The sequence below is a fragment of the Capricornis sumatraensis genome, chromosome 2, assembly GCF_032405125.1.
Source record: "Capricornis sumatraensis isolate serow.1 chromosome 2, serow.2, whole genome shotgun sequence".
Taxonomy (NCBI): Eukaryota; Metazoa; Chordata; class Mammalia; order Artiodactyla; family Bovidae; genus Capricornis; species Capricornis sumatraensis.
In genome coordinates this window covers 65,691,620-65,711,620 of record NC_091070.1, presented here as the reverse complement: position 1 = coordinate 65,711,620, position 20,001 = coordinate 65,691,620, and the positions used below count along the sequence as shown (strand labels likewise).

The following is a 20,001-nucleotide window of genomic DNA, read 5'->3' as shown; positions in this document are numbered from 1 at the left end:
ATCCCACAAGCTGTGTGGCCAAAAATAAGAGGCTGCTGAGAGTTCCCTTGTCTCTTCTGCCATGGGGGAGCTGTCTATGAACCAGGAAGCAGGTCTTCACCAGATACTAAATCGGCCAGCACCTTGATATTAGACTTCCCAGTCTCTGAAAGTGAAAGTTGCTCAGTCGTGTCCAACTCTGTGCGACCGCATGGAATACACAGGCCATGGAATTCCCCAGGCCAGAATACTGTAAGTGGGCAGCCTTTCCCTTCTCCAGGAGATCTTCCCAACCCAGGTCTCCCACATTCCAGGCATTTTCTTTACCAGCTGAGCCTCAAGGAAAACCCAAGAATACTGGAGTGGGTAGCTTATCCCTTCTCCAGTGGATCTTCCCGACTCAGGAATTGAACTGGGGTCTCCTGCATTGCAGGCGGATTCTTTACCAACTGAGCTATCAGGGAAGAACTCCCAGCCTCTAGAACTCTGAGAATAAATATCTGTTCATAAGCCACCCAGCCTGTGGTATTCTAATATATCAGCCCAAACAGATCCAAGACAGACAGCTACCACACCAGTCTGATTTTTGGATTCTTCTTGTCTCAGGATAGCAACTGACGGAAATAAGAGGCCATAGGAGACAAGCTGCAGTCGTCCCAGGTGGCGCTAGTGGTAAAGAACCCACCTAGCACTGCAGGAGGCTTGGGTTTGATCCCTGGGTTGGGAAGATCCCTATGGAGGAGGGCATGACAACCCACTCCAGTATTCTGGCCTGGAGAATCCCATGGACAGAGAAGCCTGGCGGGCTACAGTCCATGGGGGTGCAAAGAGAGAGACATGGCTGAAGCCACTTACACACATGCATGCAGAGACAGGATAATGACCTCATTAAGGATATCTACACTTCAAGTGGACGGCTGACAGAGTCCTTCTAGAAGTGCCCCATTCCCAAGAGCATTGCCCCGGCCTGGCTTCACTCCAGAACTGGGAACCATGTTTTTGTCGTCCCAGATGTGGACTTAGTTTTTGCCTCCCATTCATGATTTCTCCCGTTTCTCTCACAGCAGTCTTGCTTCCCTCAGGGATAACCCATCCCTTGATAACAATCCTGAACTAGTATATTTGAAACCAGCCCAAATCACATTCCCAGAAGATTAAAAAAAAATTTATTTCAATGCCCAGCTCCAGTATTCATACACACTGATGCCAGGGCGTGGGCAGAGGAAGAGAGGTATAGTTGGTTTGTCTTGTCCCCAAGGGGACATAGCTAAGTCACCCTTCACTCCCAGTACAGACCCTCAGAAGTCCCAGATGCTGGGCTCCAATTATCAGGATATACAGGTAGGTTCACCAAGCTCTAAAAAAGCTCAAAGAGCTTGCTTCCTCCCAAGAAGGCAGGCCTTCCACTCTTTTTGTTTCCTGCCCACTCTGAGGACACAAAGCCCTTCTCTCTGGCCAGGTAGCTGTTGGTAACTCCAGGAGAGTGTATCCATCTCTTCATCTGAAGCAGCTATACTAGGTATCTGACACCCCATTTGGGAGTACCCCTGAGATCCTGAGTTTCTGGAGGTACTGCTGACGCAGAGGGGGCAACTGGGGATACAGCTCAAAACCCTCGGGAAGGGCAGAATTGGGAAGCTTATAGTGGAGAAGGTGCTGCCGAAGGCCCTGCAGGGAAGAAGAAAACTTTATGCAGCAGGTAGTGAGATCCTGTTGAGATCTCTGTTCCCCAATACCCTCCATTCTCCCACCTCCAAGATGTGACCCCCACCTCATCTGTCAGCAGCCAAGTCTTCTGCAGCATGCTTCTACGGGCAGCCTTGATCTCATCCTAGAAGCAGAATAAGAGGAGGTGGCACCAGGCCAAGAGAAGGTACCTATCATTGGCCTGGCTGGGCCCTCACCTCCTCCCCAGCTGGCCCAGTTCAACTGCAGGCTCCTTCCTCCCTTTGGAGATGGGGATGTAACTTACTGAGTTATTTGGGTCCTGGGAGAAGATGAAGCTGTTGACATGAGCCACAGCCACAGCATAGAGCACAGGGCACCAGCGTGGATGGAGTGCACCAGTAACCAGAGCCCGGAAGTAGAGCTGAAGGAGGGCCAAGTTGTCTTCAGGAGGCGCCGTGTAGCACTCCAGGGACACAGGCAGCTGTGACAGGGGATATAAGACATGCTGAGGGCATGATGTGTATCAGCGGACAGTGGGGTGGAGGGTTGATGGTCACATGAACCAAATCCTGAGGGCAGAGATCTGTCCCTCTCTATCACAAGGGTCAAGGTTAAAGACTAAAGAGCTAGAAATGAACTTATTTAGAAAACAGAAGCAAACTCTCAAATGTAGAAAACAATCTCATGGTTACCAGGGGATGGGGGAAGGGATAAATTGGGAGATGGGGACATATACATACAACTATATATAAAATAAATAACTAATAAGAAACTGCTGCTGTATAGCACAGGGAATTCTGTAACAATCTATAAAGAAAAATAATCTAAAACAAAAGAGTATATATATATATACATGTATATATATAACTGATTTACTTTGCTGTATACCTGAAACAATATTGTAAATCAACTACATAACAATAAATTAAAAATAAAAAGACTAAAGAGCTGGAAAGCAGTGGAAATTGGGAAACTGAGAAGCAGCTGTGAATTCCTACTGCCACCACTGCCTGTTTAATCTACTTGAAACTTTCAAAATGTCACATGCAGCTGCTCAATTCTATTACCAAACCTTTCAAAAGTTCATGTTCTTTGGAATAGTAATTATTTTTCTAAAAAAGTATTCTTTCTTAATTCCATGCAGAATGATTATGTGTTTATGTCCAATGGTGTTTATCAGAGTGTTACTTAAAATAGCAAAAAATCAGAAACAAACTTTGATGCCCACTAAGGGGTTTTAATAAACTGTGACATATTTGCATAATGGATTATTATATAATAAAAATATTGATTTCTTAGGCTATTTAATAATGTGAGAAATGCTTATTATATAACATTAAATTAAGAAAACATTATGTGGTGATCCCAATTTTATAAAAATATGTATACACATAAGAACTTCCCTGGTGGTGCAGTGGATAAGAATCGGCCTGCCAGTGCAGGGGACAAAGGTTCGATCCCTGTTCCAGGAAGATTCCACATTGCCGTGGAACAACTGAGTGCCTGTGCCACAACTACCAAGCCAGTGCCTCAGAGCCCTCGAGCCACAATTACGGAAGCCCACATGGCTAGAGCCTGTGCTCTGCCACAAGAAGCCACCACAGCGAGAAGCCTGAAGAGTAGCCGCCACTCACCAGCAACTAGAGAAGGCTCCCACAGAGCAGTGCTGCCAGCATATATATGTATCTCCATGAAAAAGGGGAGAGGGAGTTCCCTGGTTAGGGCTCTGTGCTTCCACTGCAAGGGGCACAGGTTTGATCCCTGGTTGGGGAAGTAAGATCCTGCACGCTGTGCCATGTGGAAAAAAATAAAAAGACTAGAAAAAGATAAATCAAAGTCAAAATGGTCACCACTGGGCAGTAGGATTATGGATAACGGTCACACTATTTTTATTACTGATCTATTTTTTTTTCCTGTTTTGGCTGCAGCCAGCACAGCTTGTGAAGTTTAGTTCCCTGCCTAGAGAGCAAACCCAGGCCTTTCACAGTGAGAGTCCTAACCACTGGACCACCAGGGAATTCCCTGTAATGTTCTCTTTAATTCTTAAAAATATTTTAGTTTTTTATCTAAACTATACATTTATACTTTACATACATATACTAAAATCTTTGTATTTCAAGCTTACCAAAATAAGTTGTAATGGAAATAAAAAAACAAATCTTAAGAGAGCCTGGAACTCTTTACACCTTACAAGTTTAACTCCTAAGCCTGATATCCAACAAGTTCCCAGGCTGGTATCTGTGTGACTCCTTCCTCCTCCCATCCTATCATATTTCTTTCTGCCTTTTGCTTATGCTGTTCCAATAGGTTCACTAGGTATATTCTGTCCTTCCTCAACAATCCAAATTCTACCCAACCTTTTGTATCCAGGTCAATTCCCACTTCCTCCACAAAACCTTCTCCTCATGGAAAATCCACTTTGATCTTTGCCTTCTCTGAATCCTGAATTAACACCTAGAACCTGAATAACTGAGAACTGTATTGGTTTCAGTACATCTCTTGTCTACACTGTAGCACCTCACGAGCAAGGAACAGTGCCACGAATAATAATGAACACCTATGGTATGCCAGTTACCATGATAAACCCTTTTCATGTATTTTCTCATCTCCTCAAAGCCCCCAAGAGGTAAGATAAAGAACCTCAGGCCACCAAAGCACCCCGCTGCTCAGGAGTGCTTCCAAGGCCCAGGACAGGATGACCATGGTGGGCCCTGCTGGGCTGAGAAAGTACCTGGGTCAGTGGCAGGCCCAGAGCTCGCAAGGCACCCACGTGCTCCCCAAAGAGGGCGAGGCGCAAGGTGACGCTGAATCGACGCTGTAGGGGAAGGAGAATCAGAGCCCCAAAGAGGTGGTCCCCAAAAGAGACAGCCTCAAAATGCTCTAGGAAGTTGGCATAGAGGTCTGGGAAAGATGTCAGGCCAGGAAGCGGGCAATCCAGGTTGAGATTTGGTAGGACTTCAGGCTGGCAGAGCCGGGCCAGGAGGGCTGCCACCAGGCGTTGTATTGGGGTCTCCCGGAACAACTCACTGTCCACCAGGAACACACACATGAGCCGTGCCAGGCGGGCAGCAGGAGACACAGCCCAGAGCGCCCGGGGGCGCCAGCTCTCCAGAACGAGCACCCACTGCAGGGCCCGCAGGGCTGTGCCCACAGTGTCAGCAGGAGGGAGCCCCGAGGGGGTGTCTGAGGCCCGGTGGTAGAGTTGAATCAATGGCAGGAAAGGCCAGTCAGTGGGCAGCAGCGGCTCCTTAGGCACAGGGAGCAGCAAGGCTGGGACTCGCCGGAGCTCCCCTCTGTACAAGGCTTGGGAGGCGAGCAGACTAGCCTGGGCCAGTGAGCAGTGGGTCAGGTAGCAGCTGCGGATGCTGGGGAGGTCCTGGCAGGCCTGAGCTAGGAGAGTCCCTCGCCCACATCCAAGGTCTCCGCCGCTTCCTAAGGAGAGCCGGTCAGAGAAGTCAGCTGCCTCCGGACCCCCTGATGCTCCTTCTCTGTAACAGAACCCAAAAACAAAAATGAGGGCAAGAACCCACAAGGCCACCAGCTCTCCAGGGCCTCCCAGAGGCTCCCAGGTCCAATTCTGCTGCTTCCCGTCCCCCTAATAACCAGCCACATGGCAGTTAAGAGGACAGACACTAGAGAGAGTTACCTAGGTGCTCATTTACAGAACTCTGCCTCAGTTCCCGCATAGTAAAATGGGGATGATAATAATGACGATAATACCCATCTCATAGTAAGGGTTAAATAATTACAGACATATAGTTAAGGGGGATGAGACAAAGAGTAAGCACTGAGTAACTGTTAGCTTTACAAGTGTACAGCTAGTTTATGACCATTTTCCAGCCATACAGTCACAGAAGTCTCATAATAATACCCTAGTGTGTTATCCTCATTCTCACTTAACTAATGAGGAAATGGAAACTCAAGACAGGCTAAGCGTAATCCATGGAAGAAAGAAAATTAAGCCCAGGTCTTCCGGTTCCCAATTCAGAGCTGCTCTGGTAACCACCACAGCAGCTTTTTGAAAGGGCTGAGTTGATGCTACCAAGCCTGGACTTACGGGAGGAACTCCAGCCGGAACACACAGCTCAGCATCAGCTCATGAGCGAGGTGCTCACTCCCAGGCAGCAGCCGGCCCAGCAGGGCCAAGGCCATGCCGTGACAGAGGGCCGCGTCGGTGCCTGACACTGGTGGCTGCAGTGTTGCCTGTGGACAGAAAAGGGGGAAGGAGGAAGAGGAGGCAGAGGGGATGAGGGGGCACAGGGAACAGAAGTGAGGAAGAGAATACGTGCCAACAGGCACAGATTCTGGGCATGTCTTCAGGGAAGTAGGAGCTGCATGGCCTGTTAGCAGCAGCACGTGTTCCAGGGAGGCAGGATGGGGTGGGGGGTTAGGGGCACCCACCGTTCTCTGGGCCAGAGTGAGTGCCAGGTATTGCAGGTGGTACTCGTGGCGCAGGGCCCACGCAGAGAAGGGGGTGAGGTGCGGAGCGGCCACGGGAGCCACACATCGCAAGAAATAGTTCTGGAGTCCTGGGGCAGCCAGTACAGTGGCCAGCTGAGGAAGAGCAAGCGTGTTCAGATTTGGAAGGTGACTTCGATGCCTTCTGGGGCTCCCCGGCCACCCGTTCCCTGCCAGACTCGGAAGTGAGGGTTTGACAAAACAGGCCTCCTTTCCCCAAGGGGTGCCCTCCCCCACAGTCCTGCAATCTTGGCCCCCAGCACTCACCTGGCCACACAGTCCTTTGTGGATCCGCCCCAGGGTGTTAAGAAGAGACAGGAGGGCCGTGAGGAATGGGAAGGGGGAAGCTGAGCCAGCCAGACTGAGAGGGGGGCGGCCCCCGGCACAGCCCAGTGATGCGAGGCTGGAGATAGTTTCGGGGGTCACAGCACAGGACTGTGGGTTGCACAGAGGGGAGCAGCACCTGGAGGCAGAGTGGAGAAGCCGAGGGGGCTCTGGTCTGAGGTGTGCTGGGGTGTCTGCGACCAAGGCCAGTGTCAAGGTGGCCATGCAGACAGGGCCCATGTTCCCTGGAGCCCCCAGCTGCTGCCTACTAGGGATTCAGGTCTCCCTCAAGCTGAATGGACTCAGGAACCCCACAAGGAGTAAAACTGCCTCCCTTCACCAACCTCCACCACACACATAGTACATACCCCAGGGAATCCCACAGGCTGCCCAGAGAAGGGTGTTTCAGCAGGGGCAGCAGCAGCCCCTCTGACAGGCGCTCCATGTCCTGCAGCCAATCCTCTGGGCACAGGCCTGGCTGGAAGACCACGAGACTCAGAGCTGATGGCCCAGGAGCCCCCATCCTCCTATCCTGTGCACTCAGGCCGAGCCTATGATTCCAAGATCCCCAGAGTCAGTGTTTAGAGGCTTCTGCCTTCTGACCCTTCTGGAGGGAGAGAAGATTCTGAGGTTGTGCTGGCAGGGTCATGAGAGGGTATAACGGCTCCAGGGAGGCTAAGCTGCTATTTGGGGTTCTCTGGCCTCCACCAACATGGCTCCTTGGAAGCTCTACTGGATGTGAAGGTGGAAAGAGGAAAAATGGTAGGAGGGAAAAGGTGGAGGGCAGGAAAGGTGGCAAGAGGGAGGTATGGACAGGTGGAGACACGAGAAAGAGGGCAGAACGCTAAGACACAGACGGGGCACCTAGGGCAGGCGGGAAGGCGAGTAGGCAACACGTACCTGCTGGCTCCAGGCCTGGTAGTAGGCATCCAGGAAGAGCAGGCAGGCAGTGGGCACCGGGCCCAGGGCACTCCACATCTCAGGTCTGGGCAGCAACTTCAAGGTCTGTCTGAGACATGGCTCCACGAGAGGCTGGAGCCCAGACACCTGTGTCCAAGTGATTGAGGAAGGGCTGGCCAACAGACTGGCCTCAGCAGAGTCACTGCAGGAGAGCCAAAAGGGGCCGGGTAAGGATCTGGCTGCCGGGACTGCCCTCTAGGCTCCGGCCACCCTCTTTTTGTGGAGGAGCCCTCCCACCGATCCCAGAGCTCCCGGCAGGATGACTCTCCACCAGCAGCTCAGGGCTAGGGCCTACCTATTAGGTTCAGGGGCGACGCGGCCGGCTGCCAAGGTCAGCTGGGTGAGGAGGGTGAGCAGCGAGGCGATCCTCTGCAGAGCGAGGGGTCGAGGTGGGGGGCTACCAAGCGCCTTCGGGACAGCCTGCAGGGCTCGCATCAGCACAGGGTATAGCTCCCTGGTGGTGGTGGTGAGGGGGAGACAAAGACCGCCCTTCAGTGTGAGGAGGGAGACAGGGACAGAAGACACGGAGAGAGGCCTGCCCTGGGGCCTCTGCAGGCTGGCGGAGGAGGAGCAGGAGGGAGGCCTGGGCCGGCACTCTATGAGGCTTCAAGGGGGGCTGGGGGCTGGGGGGAGGGAGGCAGCCCCTCAAGGCTTCCACACTACACGCTACAGGGAATTTCAACATGATTTCACCCAGATATCAATGCCGTGATGCACAGAATGTGGTTAACCCAGCCTTGCTCCACTGCCCCCTGGCTAGCCCTGACGCCCCAGCTGCCTTCATTCCTCCCAGAATCACCTCTTCCTCATGCTCAGCCTCCCTCCGAGCCTGGACCTTGAGCAAGGCTGAACCGTCAGTTCAGGCCAGAGTGCAGGGCCGGAGGGGTCTTGAGGGGCCTCCCATCATCTCTTCTCACCTGTAAACGTCGCTGCCTAGGCCGTAGGAGGCCGCCACTGCCCACAGGCGGAAGGCCTCAGTGCTCAGTGCCTCGGCTTCTTCCAGGGGCAAGGCCAGATCCTGGGGGTCTTCAGCTACAAAGCGGCTCAGGCGGCTCCGGAGATCAAAGCCGTTCAGCTGGGGGTGGGCACAGAGTCCAGGGATCAGGATCGCTGGGAGTCCTGTTCCAGGACCCTCTGGTGCCACAGAGTCATAGTTCAGAGCTCAGGTGAAACTACCTCCTCCATCCCTTCCTTCCGCCCTCTTACCTGCCTTCTTGTTAGCAGGCACTTGCTGGGCACCTTTGCCAAGGCTGCTTGGTGCCTATTTGTATGTGGCCCCCCTGGCCTGGGTGCAGGGAACAGGGAGCCTTTCTAAGAAGCGCAGAGCAAACCTACAGGATACACTAGGCCCCTTTCTGGGGGTTTCTGTTGCACTTTTAAGCAACTGAAACAGTTAGGAAGACAAAGATGGCATGACTGGGCTGCCTAAAAGTACAAGAGCCATGCTTAGCCCCCAACCCAGCTCTGTCTCAAGCCCCCATCCCCTGCTGTGCCCTGCTCACCAGCCGGGCAGCAATATTCCTACTGGCCGAGGCCAGGACACGAAGCAGCTTCATGGCAGGAGCACAGGGCACTTGGTGTAGACTGGAGGTAGGCCCCGACCCCACGGGGGACCAGCTGGTGGGCAGAAATTCTCGGACCACAGTCTCTACCAGCCGAGGGCACTCCAGCACCTGTGAGGGCCAGGAGGAAAAGGGATGTGGGCGGCTGAGGGGCAAGGCCAGGCCCAGCGAGGCTCTTTGCCCAGTCCCTGCCTCCTGTCTCTCACCCTTGTGGCTGACTCCAGGGAATGCCGGGCCAGGCGGATGAGAACAGTCAGGATGTCAAGGACCACAGAAGGTCCTGGGCAGGTCACCTCCAGTACATAGCGCAGCCGAGGCAGCAGGTTGGTAGCCAGAAGCCCCTGAGGTTCAGACACAAACCCCTTGACAAATGCAGCTGGGCCCCAGGCCTTGATGACCCCTCCTGCCCAACACGTGCTTGCCCTGGAGGTCACAGGACTGGTACAGCTGCCTGCACGCTTGTACCTTGATGACGTCATGTCGGGCCAGGTCAGATGGAGGCTGGTTTCCTTCTTCAGAACTCTTGGTTTTTGCCTTTTCTGCTGGGGGTTCTTCGTCCTCGTCCTCATCCTCCTTGTCCTCCTGGCTGGGCATCAGAGTGAATATCAGCGCTCCGTGGTACCAAGAGAAGGCGCTGTCAAGGAGCTCCTGAGAGAGGAGAGTGAGGGTGGAAAGAGGAAGAAGGGATCGGGTCAGGAAACAGGTTGTCGGTGAGGGCAGGCCCAGCACGGGGAGTAAGGACCATGAGGCCGCGAAGCTTCATTCATCGGCATGTTGTACCTCATCTCCAGGGGCCACCAGCAGGGCCCGAAGAGCCCGGACAGCAGCTGCGATGACCCCATCCACTCTGTCATCCAGGGAGAAGCGCAGCAGGAAGAGGAAACCAGCATCCAGAAGGAGGCGCAAGACGCTGCCCACCAGCCGGTCCCCAAACTCCCCAGCCTGGGCCTTGAGGGCAGGAGGAGAAAACCTTGCTGAATCTGCGAAAGGTACCGAGTCTTTGTCCTAGGGCCTTCACTTGCCCATCTAGGACCCTGGGTTTGACCTCTTCCCAGTGTGACCCACAGACAGCTGGGGTATGGACCAGTGAGTCAGAAAGAAATGGGCAAAGGGTGGGAGAGTCTAAGGGGTAGAGGGGTGGACAGGACCAGGCCAGCGGTCCACTCACCCTGCCGATGACCTGGGCCAACACGTGCAGCGCTAGGGCTCTCTGCTGGGACACCTGGCTGCGCGTCAGGTGGAAGAGCTCCTGAAGGGAGTACCCTGCTCTCTGGAACAGGGACAAGAAGTCAGAAGGAGCCAAGATGCAGGGCAGCACCCATTAACAAATATGCGGCAATCCCCATCTGCCATACATGGAGTTGGGTGTCAAGGCAAAGACAAAGAAAAGTGATGTTTCTTGCCTCTGCTTTCCATGAATCCTCAAACTGATACAGAAAATAAGACTTGCACACAAGTAACCACAGCTTAAGGCAGATGGGGGGAAATGTAGTCATCGGTGTTTAATTTACAACTAAAGAACAGGAGAGAGAAGCAGTCCTGGAAAACTGATGTGGTCTCAGTGAGCAGATAGAGCCCTTGATGGCAGGGCATGGCTGCTGCTGCTGCCAAGTCGCTTCAGTCGTGTCCGACTCTGTGCGACCCCATAGACGGCAGCCCACCAGGCTCCCCGTCCCTGGGATTCTCCAGGCAAGAACACTAAAGTGGGTTGCCATTTCCTTCTCCAATGCATGAAAGTGAAAAGTCAAAGTGAAGTCGCGCAGTCGTGTCCAACTCTTCGCGATCCCATGGACTGCAGCCTACCAGGCTCCTCCATCCATGGGATTTTCCAGGCAAGAGTACTGGAGTGGGGTGCCATTGCCTTCTCTGGCAGGGCATGGAGTGAAGGGTAAAGGCTTCCCTGGAGCAGGCTTCAGGAACCGCGTGCTGGAGGTCCAGGAGCAGAGGGGGTGTGTGTGGGGGAAGGTGGCCGAATGTGCAGCAGGAGGGAGGGAGGCAGAGCTGTGGGGTCAGCAGGGACAGATGGCGGAAGGGCTGTTCTGCAGGGTTGAAGAGCCAGGGCCTTATTCTGGGAGCATTTCCGGAACAAGGAAACTTTCTGAGGCAAGAGATAGCCTGAACGGGGTCAGACGAAACCAGTACAGCAACCCCATGGGGGAGCGAACCGCAGGACAGAGTGAGTAGAAGACATGGTGGCTGAGCAGACGAGGGAACAAGGCTCAGACAGAGGAAGCAATGTGGAGAGCTGACAAACAGAATTGGCAAGTTCTGGTGACTGACTGGAGTGTGAGAGAACAGGGAGAAAGATTTCAAGCCTTAGAACCAGCAGGGTCAAGAATTGGAATGGGCGCACTGGAGGGTTGAGGCAGCTGAGCAGCTGCCCTTCTCCATATGGTTGTTAAAAGCTCTTGCTGACCCAGTGCCCCTTGGAGCCCACGCCTCACCTCCGCCTCCTCTCCATGGTGGTGCAGGCCCAGATGGGTGGGAAGGTCCATGTCAGGGGCCAGCAGCTCTCCCTGAAGGCTGAATCGGGCCTGCATCCTCTAATGGGTAGAGAAAGAGGACTATGCACGGGGGCAGCAGTGAATTCCTCACGTCCTTCCTCACTGTAACCCCAGGCCTCTCAGGACTTACATCCTGCCTGGACCTCTGTCCCGAAGTGGGGCTCCTCTGGCCTGAGGGGCCAGGCAGGAAGAGAGGGGTGAACACAGAGAAGTTTCTCCAGCTCGAGGGATGAGGAGGGCCTGAGTTCTGGGTGCAAGAGCAACAGCTCCACTCACTCCCACCCCGCTGCACCCTTGTCAGCCAGTGGGCCCATCTCACCTTCTACCCCACTGCACCTGTCGGCCAGCGGGCCCTCCATGCCTCCCACCCCGCTGCACCCCTCGGCCAGCAGGCCCTCCACGCCTCCCACCCCGCTGCACCCCTCGGCCAGCAGGCCCTCCACGCCTCCCACTCCACTGCATCCCTGTCGGCCAGCAGACCCTCCTCACCTCCTGTGTCTGCTGCCGCCGGAGTGGAGGGAGGTCCTGGGTCCAATGGAGCTTCTCCAGCTCCACAGTGTCCATGTGCAGCCATTCTTTCTGGGGAGTCACGGGCAAGGCCAGAGCTGGGGAGATGGGAGCAGAGTAGTTTCCCTAAGGGGCTCAGCTTGCTGATCCATTGGGGTCCCAGGTGGCCAGCAGCTGCCACATCTACCTCTGCCCAAGGGTCTGGCAGCCTCTGCCCTCAGCTGTGGCTAACAGCACAGCCCACGGCGTGGAATGACTACTATGGCAGACATCCTGTCCTGGGCTCTAGCTCCTTGCTGACCCCAAAGATTTGCTGAGAGGGCAAAGAGGAAGAGGAAGAGATAAGGAAGAAAGGAGACAGAAGCAAATGAGGAAGGGAGGACCACAGACATCAGGGAAACCCAGTTCTCCACTCTAGCACTGACGTTCCAAAGGAGCAGGGGAGTGGAGACAGTGAGGAGCGGGCAGCCACACTTCAGCAGAGCAAGACACCGAGACACACACCTGCCGCCGCCTCCTCCTCACCCCACCCAAGCCCCACCCAACTTGCTCAGCTGTTCCGGAGCACATCCCGGAGCAGGAGCTTCCTAGGGCTCTCCAAATTCAATTCTTCTTTTGTTAATCACTAATAAAATAATCCAGTTCCTGAAGATGAGTGCTCCCACTGGCCTTTCTGCTTCAGTCCTGGCCTGTTCACAAGACCTCCATCAGACCCTTCCTCTCCCACCATCCTGCCATCAGAGAAGCAGAGGCAGAGAGAACTGTGGGATGGAAGGAGCCAGAGCTGAGGCAGCTACTGCAAAGGCAAGGGGCAGATGGTCTGTGGAGGAGGGGGCCATTCAGCCCCATCCTACTGGGCTGTCTCCTACCGGGGAGGGGGGAGAAGGAGCAGTTAACAGGCCGGAACACAGGAAGCATGTGCGGGAAGAATATATGCATGAGCAAATGAAGACTGATTTCAAGCCAAGCATGAGGATTAGCATTACATGTTCAAGGACATAGAAGGTTCTCTCTCTTCCTATCTGCCAGACCCGGGAGAAGGAATACTTTCCTCTGCTTTCATTCCTCCAAAGTCCCCCCCCCCCCTCCAAACCTGGGGTTTCTGGCTCCAGCTCACTTTCCTGCCTGGGCACACTGGCAGAAGTTGGTGCAATGGCCTCCTTTCCAGTGACCTCAGCAGAGGGTCTTCCTGGTCTCTGCTCCCTTGTGGCCTTCTCTTCTGCTTGCTCATGGGTACGGCTGTGAGATTTCAAGAAGGCAACCAAGCTGGGATCTAGAACAGAGCATGGAGAGGGGAGTGGTTGGAGTCATACCCTTCCCAGCCTCCAACAAACCCAAACCTGCTGAATGTGGCCTGTCAGTGGGTGCCAAGGCACTTCCCAGCCAGGGTATGCGCCCCCTGGGCTCTCTTGCAGCCTCAGTGACCCATATCTGTCACTGGAACCTGCCTACCCACCTATCCCTCCATTTCTCACAGTCCTCTGGTCCAGGCCTCTCTGCCCATCCCTGTGCTTGGCCTCAGGTCAAGGCCCAAAGTAAGGGGCTAAGGAATAAATGAATCAATTTGACTAGGGCCAAAAAGAAGGCATTTAAGGGAATAGTTTCTCATTTTCAGTTATTTTATTTATTTACTTATGCACAAATATACACTAAAAACCTAATATATGCTGTGCTCTATTTAAGTGCTAGATACATAGTTTGGAATAAGATTGACTTGACACTACTGTTTTGGTGTCCAAAAACTAGGAGGGAGGTATAATACAGCACAGCATATAATTCACATGAAACAGAGTGCCCTGCAGCTGTACTAGAGTACAGCCGGAATACAGTGTATACTATACTACACCTGTACAGTACACATGATCTACTGGTTAAAAGCACAACCCATGAGACCAGGTAGACCTGGATTTACATCACATTCATGTTCCTTAACAGGATGTGGTACCAGGCAGCGTGACCTGGGGGAGAATTCTTAAAAGTTTTGAGCCTCAGTTTTATTTGTTTTTCATTAAATAAATCAGGTTACCACCACCTGCCTCACAGGTACAGTTTGAGAACAGAATGAAAAGCACTCACAGTAAGGCTTCCTCAATAAATGGCAATCCCTTCCTCGCCCGATCTTGGCAGGAAAGGCCGGTACCCGTACCAAGCTGAGCCAGCAACCGCTGCTGTTCCTGCAGGATTTCCTCTGGAGCCAGGGCTTGCAGTCTCGCTATGTTTTCTTCATGGATGGTCTGGGCTTCGTGCTCAGCCTCCTGGCTCTTGAGCCCCTTCCCTGTCACCAGATGGGGTCCCTGGAAGCTGTAGCTGTTCCATGGAGGCTGGCTGCCCCACTCCCTAGGTGTGAGTGCCTCACAGGTCATAGCACCTGCAAGAAGAATACGATCAATTCATTGCCTCACTCCAGCTGGGATTCCTGGGCCTCTTCTCCAATCCCATTAGCTCTGGAGACAGAGAGAGGTCCCAGAGTCTACCCAGGCACAGAGTGGAGACCCCCCTGAATGTGACACGACTCCAGGCACTCTGGGCCTGGCTTGGGGTGACGTATTCATTTTCCCCCTTGGATTTACATGACGTTTCCCTCAGAAACATCCCACTGACTCTCCTCTTGGATGTCTAGGCAGACGTCTGCCTCTAGAGGTCTGCCCCCAGTTCTTCTCCTAGTAATTTGCATCCCTAAAGAATTTTGGCCTACATCTTTATTTTACAGCCTCTAACAAGACACTTCAGGCTTCCCCGATGGCTCAGCAGTAAAGAATCCGCCTGCGATACAGAAGATGCAGGAGGCCTTGGGTTCGATCCCTCGGTTGGGAAGATCCCCTGGAGGAGGGCATGGCAATCCACTCCAATATTCTTGCCTGGAGAATCCCATGAATAGAGAAGCCTGGCGGGCTACAGTCCACAGGGTCACAGAGAGTCAGACACAACTAAAGCAACTGAACACGCACTCACACACACGCCGACATTTCTATCCCCTTTTTTCTCCTATAGTCAAGTAATGACCTGTCCTCTGCCTGCACCTAAGACCCAGATATGGACCCAAGCTGCCCACACTCAATACTCTCAGTAGGGTTTGGGACAGCTCCGCTTTAGATGGCTCAAATGCACTTCAGGTTTGAAGCAGGAAAGATGAATATCCAGAGATGACTTGATGATTGTGTATTACAAAAAAGCTTAGACCAAGCCTCTTCAATCCCCACTCACTCTCTGGTGGGTCCAAGACAGATTCAACTTCTCTAACTGGTGAGACTTTGGCTCCAGATGCTCTCCTTGCTGCAATTTCCTGGGCGAAGATGCTTCTCTTACCAGCTGTCGCTTGCTTCCCCTAAAGGGCAAAAAGAAAACCCAGGTGACAGATGCTCATTACCCTACTCTCTTTTCAACCTATTGATGTCGCTGGAACAAAGAGGTACAAGAGACTTACTTAATCTCCAAGGGTCACAACCCTAGTCCTCAGAAAAAGCAAGGCTCCATAGAAGCACAAGTTTTGAAGTCTGACAGACTTGGGGTGGACTTCTGGCTCTTCTGTTAGATATGTGGTGTAGGACAAGCTATCAGTTTTTTTATTTGAAAAATGGAGATAACGATGCCTACATTATATGGCTGTTATGAGGACTAAATGAAGTAATGCATATAAAGTGCTTAGTGCTATGCTGTTTTAACAATGGAATTGTTTATCATTATTAAGATTATCTACCTGGGATGAACTATGATGCTCACATGATTGTCTCCTAAACACCATCTAAGGTGACCTTCGCCTACCTGTCTCCTCTGTGAGCGATGGAATACAGGAGGGAAAGCAACGCCACTGGACACAGGCAGATTCACAGGCATTGAACTTGTATCTCGTTCCTACAGCAAAAAAGTACAAAGCAGTAAAGATATAGACAAATCCCCAAGCTCAATGCTATCCCATTAACCTTGGTACTCTATTATTAGAACCTCACCCTAACGAGTCATGAACCCACCTTTCTTCTTAAGGCACAGAGATTCTAAACCAGCCCCTACCCTGACTGCAGAGGGATGGAGTCCCATCTTTCTGAATCACTCTCTACTCAGTAAGGCTCACCACCCACACCAAACATCCCTGCTGCCCTAGGACGCTTTGCTCCACTTAACCAGGGTGAGACGCACAATAATCTTAGTCAAGACAGCAGTGATGTGCTGATCATGCCTGTTCAGCCTCTCTTCAGGGTCCTCATGTTCAGGCAGGAGATGGCCAGGGCTGGGCCTGGCTCTCTTTGGGGGAGCAGGAACCAAAGCTGGGGGCAAATCTGGGAGACCTAAGAAAGGAAAAAAACCTCAGATGTGAGACTACTCATATCTTCCCAGGAAGAGATTGAGGTCTAGAGCGAAGCCAAAGAAAGAAAGGCAGCTGCTGTGGGGCCCTGGCTCAAGCTGTGTCACCTTGGGTAAGGTATTTAATCTCTCTGGACTCAGTTTCTTCATATGTAAAATGGGGCTGCAGCAACAGAGTTCTGCAGTTCCGAGCAATCCAGCCACATTAGGAAAAGGAGAAGACCCTGAGGTTGTACCTCTCTCCTTTTCAACCACATATCCACAGCCACTCACTGTCTAGCATCACCACATCCCGATGATCCTGCAGTGGAGGCTGCTCCAGGTTGGCATCCCCAGCTCTCCTGCTTCCTTTCTTCACCAGCTGTACTGCTGGGGTTGCACCAGCTGCAAGAAACTGACTCTGGAAGCGCAGCAGGTCCACCTCCGACTCCCCTGGCTTTGGTCTTGACAGCATCTTGACACTCCAGCTGCCTCCCTAGTTCAACTCTTTCCAGCACTGCTTCAGCATAGGGAATTCACTCTCATTCACCCTAGAAGCAATAAAGATAATGGGCCCTCTGCAACTGAACCTCAGTTCTTTTTTGTGCATCAGAGAAGGCTCCTTTTCCCTGGGTTCATGTGGACTCATTCCTCCTCATTCATACCTTATTGCCATTCTCTTTTATTTAGCCTTCCCTGATGTCAACAGTCCAGCAACAGTATTTACTGCCAACTTAGGTTGTTTACAATCTGTGGATGATAAAAACTCAGGAACAACCACAGGGGACCTAAGAAAAATGCCTTCAAGAGCCAGGCAGTGGTGATTCAGTATCAGACTGGTGGGAACATGCCTGCTTTAAAAGTATTCAAATTATTAAAAACCTTGGGCTATAAAAGGTATATAAAAATCACTTGTATTTCTACACACTATCAAAGAACAATCAGAAAACAAAATTAAGAAAACAACTGTATTTACAATAGCATTGAAAACAATAAAATACTTAGTAATAAATTTCACCAAAGCAGTCCATGACTTGTACTCTGTCAGGCCCCACAACTGCCCTAAAGAGCTGGGCTCTACGGTCGCAGGTGCTCCAGGATCACCCGTGTCAGCAAAGAGAAACCACGGAGTCTCAGACTACGCTGCCTGCAGATGGAGGGCCGTGCCTAGGGTCTCCGCATCGGAGAGGCCGCGGCCGCCCCTGGCCAGACCAAAGACACTGGGGCAGGCTCCGACCAAGAACTAAATACCCTGTATCAGAGACCTCTGCCGGGATCTCCTGCAGTCCGTCCCGCCAGCCAAACCACCTACTTGATCTAGAATCACCTGGCCGCCGCCATCTTGTCCCGTTGGGGCCAGGCTTCCGCCGCTGCCGGTTTTGAGCTTCCGCCCCGCATCCCGGCTCCGCCCACTCTTGGGAGGGAACTGCCGTTTTGGTCTTCAGGACGCTTGAACAGGAAAGTACTCCCGCAAGTAAGCTTTACGCAGGCTCTCTCTACACGAACAATACCAGTGACAGAGGCAAAGAGTTACTCAGACGCCCTCCCGCACTCACCAGCCGGGATGACTGTATGCTACACCCTAGCACCCAAGCTCAGGAGCAGCGCATAGAAACCTGCATACTCAGGACGGTAGCCTCCCCAGTGTGATTATGGACTAGTAAGAAGATTACTGAGGCTTCCCAGGTGGCTCAGTGGTAAAGAATCTGCCTGCCAATCCAGGAGCCTCAGGAGACCCTGGTTCGATCCCTGGGTCTGGAAAATCCTCTGGAGGAGGAAATGGCAACCCACTCCAGTATTCTTGCCGGCATTATCCCATGGACAGAGGAGCTTGGTGGCCTACAGTCCCTGGGGGTCGCAAAGACACGTTGGTGACCAAACAAGAAAATAACCAGGACAAAGGAAAGGTGAAACCCAAGGAATTCCTTGGAATCTTGTATCTGCGCTACCTGTGTGCCATGTTGGCAGCATACTGCCCACTATCACCTTTCACCAGTTCCCTTTTCACAGGCATGTCCCCTGTTCCCTTGTGTAAACTTTGGGTTCCTTGGGGGAAATCAGGCCTTCTTTTTTGCATCCATCATGCTCAGCACCCAGTATATTGCCATGCTCATATGACCTTAGTAAATCATTGCTTGATTGAAGGCCATCTTAGGGCAGCCAATGTTAGCAGCGTCAGAAACACCTGCAGGGCTTTTAAGCCAGATTTTGGGCCACATCTGAGTTTCTGATTCACTCAGTCTCTAATAGGAACCAAGAATTTGCATTTCTAGCAATTTTCCAAGTATTCTATAAAATCCTTTTTTAACTCTCTTGGTTTCAACTGCAGCAGTAAATTTCAACTGCTAGGATTTAGCCAACCTTGGAATCCAAATAGTACTGGCTGGTCAGAAGTTAATGGTGAGTGAGGGAGGGAAATTGAATCCAAAACTGCAGGAAGACTGGATATAGAAAATCATTGTTTGCAACTACCAATGACATAATTACTGCAGGCAATGATCGTCAATGACTGATAAAACTATTAGGTAAAAGGTTGATGAGAACTTTGGATGGATGGATCAGGGGGCCAACTTTTAAACCTACTGATGAATCTTAACGTCACTGAAAGTGGGGCCACTGGGCATAATGTGCCCTCTGATACGATGCCACTGAAAGTGCAAAACACATCCTGCTGCTGCTGCTAAGTCGCCTCAGTCGTGTCCGACTCTGTGCGACTCCATAGACGGCAGCCCATCAGGCTCCCCAGTCCCTGGGATTCTCCAGGCAAGAACACTGGAGTGGGTTGCCACTTCCTTCTCCAATGCATGAAAGTGAAAAGTGAAAGTGAAGTCACTGAGTCGTGTCGGACTCCTCGCGACCCCATGGACTGCAGCCCACCAGGCTCCTCTGTCCATGGGATTTTCCAGGCAAGAACACTGGAGTGGGTTGCCATTTCCGTCTCCAATGCATGGAAGTGAAAAGTGAAAGTGAAGTCGCTCAGTCGTGTCCGACTCTTAGCAACCCCATGGGCTGCGGCCTAGGAAGCCTTTATAAAAGAATTGAAGCTAAATCTAGTCAAGCATCTAGCTCTATCATGTCTAACTGCATTAGTTCAGTTCAGTTCAGTCGCTCAGTCGTGTCCGACTCTTTGCGACCCCATGAATCGCAGCACGCCAGGCCTCCCTGTCCATCACCATCTCCCGGAGTTCACTCAGACTCACGTTCGAGTCCGTGATGCCATCCAGCCATCTCATCCTCTGCTGTCCCCTTCTCCTCCTGCCCCCAATCCTTCCCAGCATCAGAGTCTTTTCCAGTGAGTCAACTCTTCGCATGAGGTGGCCAAAGTACTGGAGTTTCAGCTTTAGCATCATTCCTTCCAAAGAAATCCCAGGGCTCTAATTAAATATGTGGTCCTGATTTGTTTGTATCCTGATTCAAACAAACATACTATAAAATGATACTTTTTGAGACTGTTTGGAAAAACTAAATCTAAAACACACACTGTTAAGTATTTTTAAATCATTTTTTTGGGTATGGGGAGTTCCCTGGTGGTCTGCTGCTGCTGCTGCTAAGTCCCTTCAGTCGTGTCCAACTCCATGTGACCCCAGAGACAGCAGCCCACTAGGTTCCCTCGTCCCTGGGATTCTCCAGGCAAGAACACGAGTGGGTTGCCATTTCCTTCTCCAATGTGTGAAAGTGAAAGTGAAGTCGCTCAGTCGTGCCCAACTCTTAGCGACCCCATGGACTGCAGCCTACCAGGCTCCTCTGTCTATGGGATTTTC

General features: G+C 52.2%; 1 protein-coding gene across 1 annotated transcript; it reads right to left on the bottom strand.

The window, feature by feature from the left end:
• Positions 1-1,202: 1,202 nt before the first annotated feature.
• Positions 1,203-17,568, bottom strand: RPAP1 (RNA polymerase II associated protein 1). The gene is made up of 25 exons (XM_068964836.1): positions 17,553-17,568; positions 16,535-16,791; positions 16,097-16,245; positions 15,725-15,814; positions 15,167-15,287; positions 14,109-14,330; positions 13,056-13,235; positions 11,945-12,060; positions 11,396-11,494; positions 10,120-10,221; positions 9,732-9,899; positions 9,417-9,599; positions 9,158-9,292; positions 8,892-9,062; positions 8,307-8,464; positions 7,685-7,843; positions 7,330-7,531; positions 6,798-6,907; positions 6,373-6,568; positions 6,049-6,201; positions 5,705-5,850; positions 4,379-5,135; positions 1,952-2,128; positions 1,751-1,810; positions 1,203-1,647 (listed from the first exon to the last, which is right to left on the bottom strand). Exons 2-25 carry the CDS (start codon positions 16,713-16,715, stop codon positions 1,495-1,497), a joined length of 4,188 nt encoding a protein of 1,395 aa, XP_068820937.1. The 5' UTR covers positions 16,716-16,791; positions 17,553-17,568; the 3' UTR covers positions 1,203-1,494.
• Between the last annotated feature and the right edge of the window lie 2,433 nt (positions 17,569-20,001).

What these genes read in the sequence shown, in the direction of transcription:
- RPAP1 (XM_068964836.1), bottom strand. Translation starts at nt 16,715, where the DNA reads ATGCTGTCAAGACCAAAGCCAGGGGAGTCGGAGGTGGACCTGCTGCGC. An exon ending in CCCTGGAGTCAGCCACAAGG is followed by an intron (nt 9,063 to 9,157) that starts GTGAGAGACAGG and finishes TGGCCCTCACAG; the next exon opens with GTGCTGGAGTGCCCTCGGCT. An exon ending in CTTGGCTGCTGACAGATGAG is followed by an intron (nt 1,648 to 1,750) that starts GTGGGGGTCACA and finishes TCTTCCCTGCAG; the next exon opens with GGCCTTCGGCAGCACCTTCT.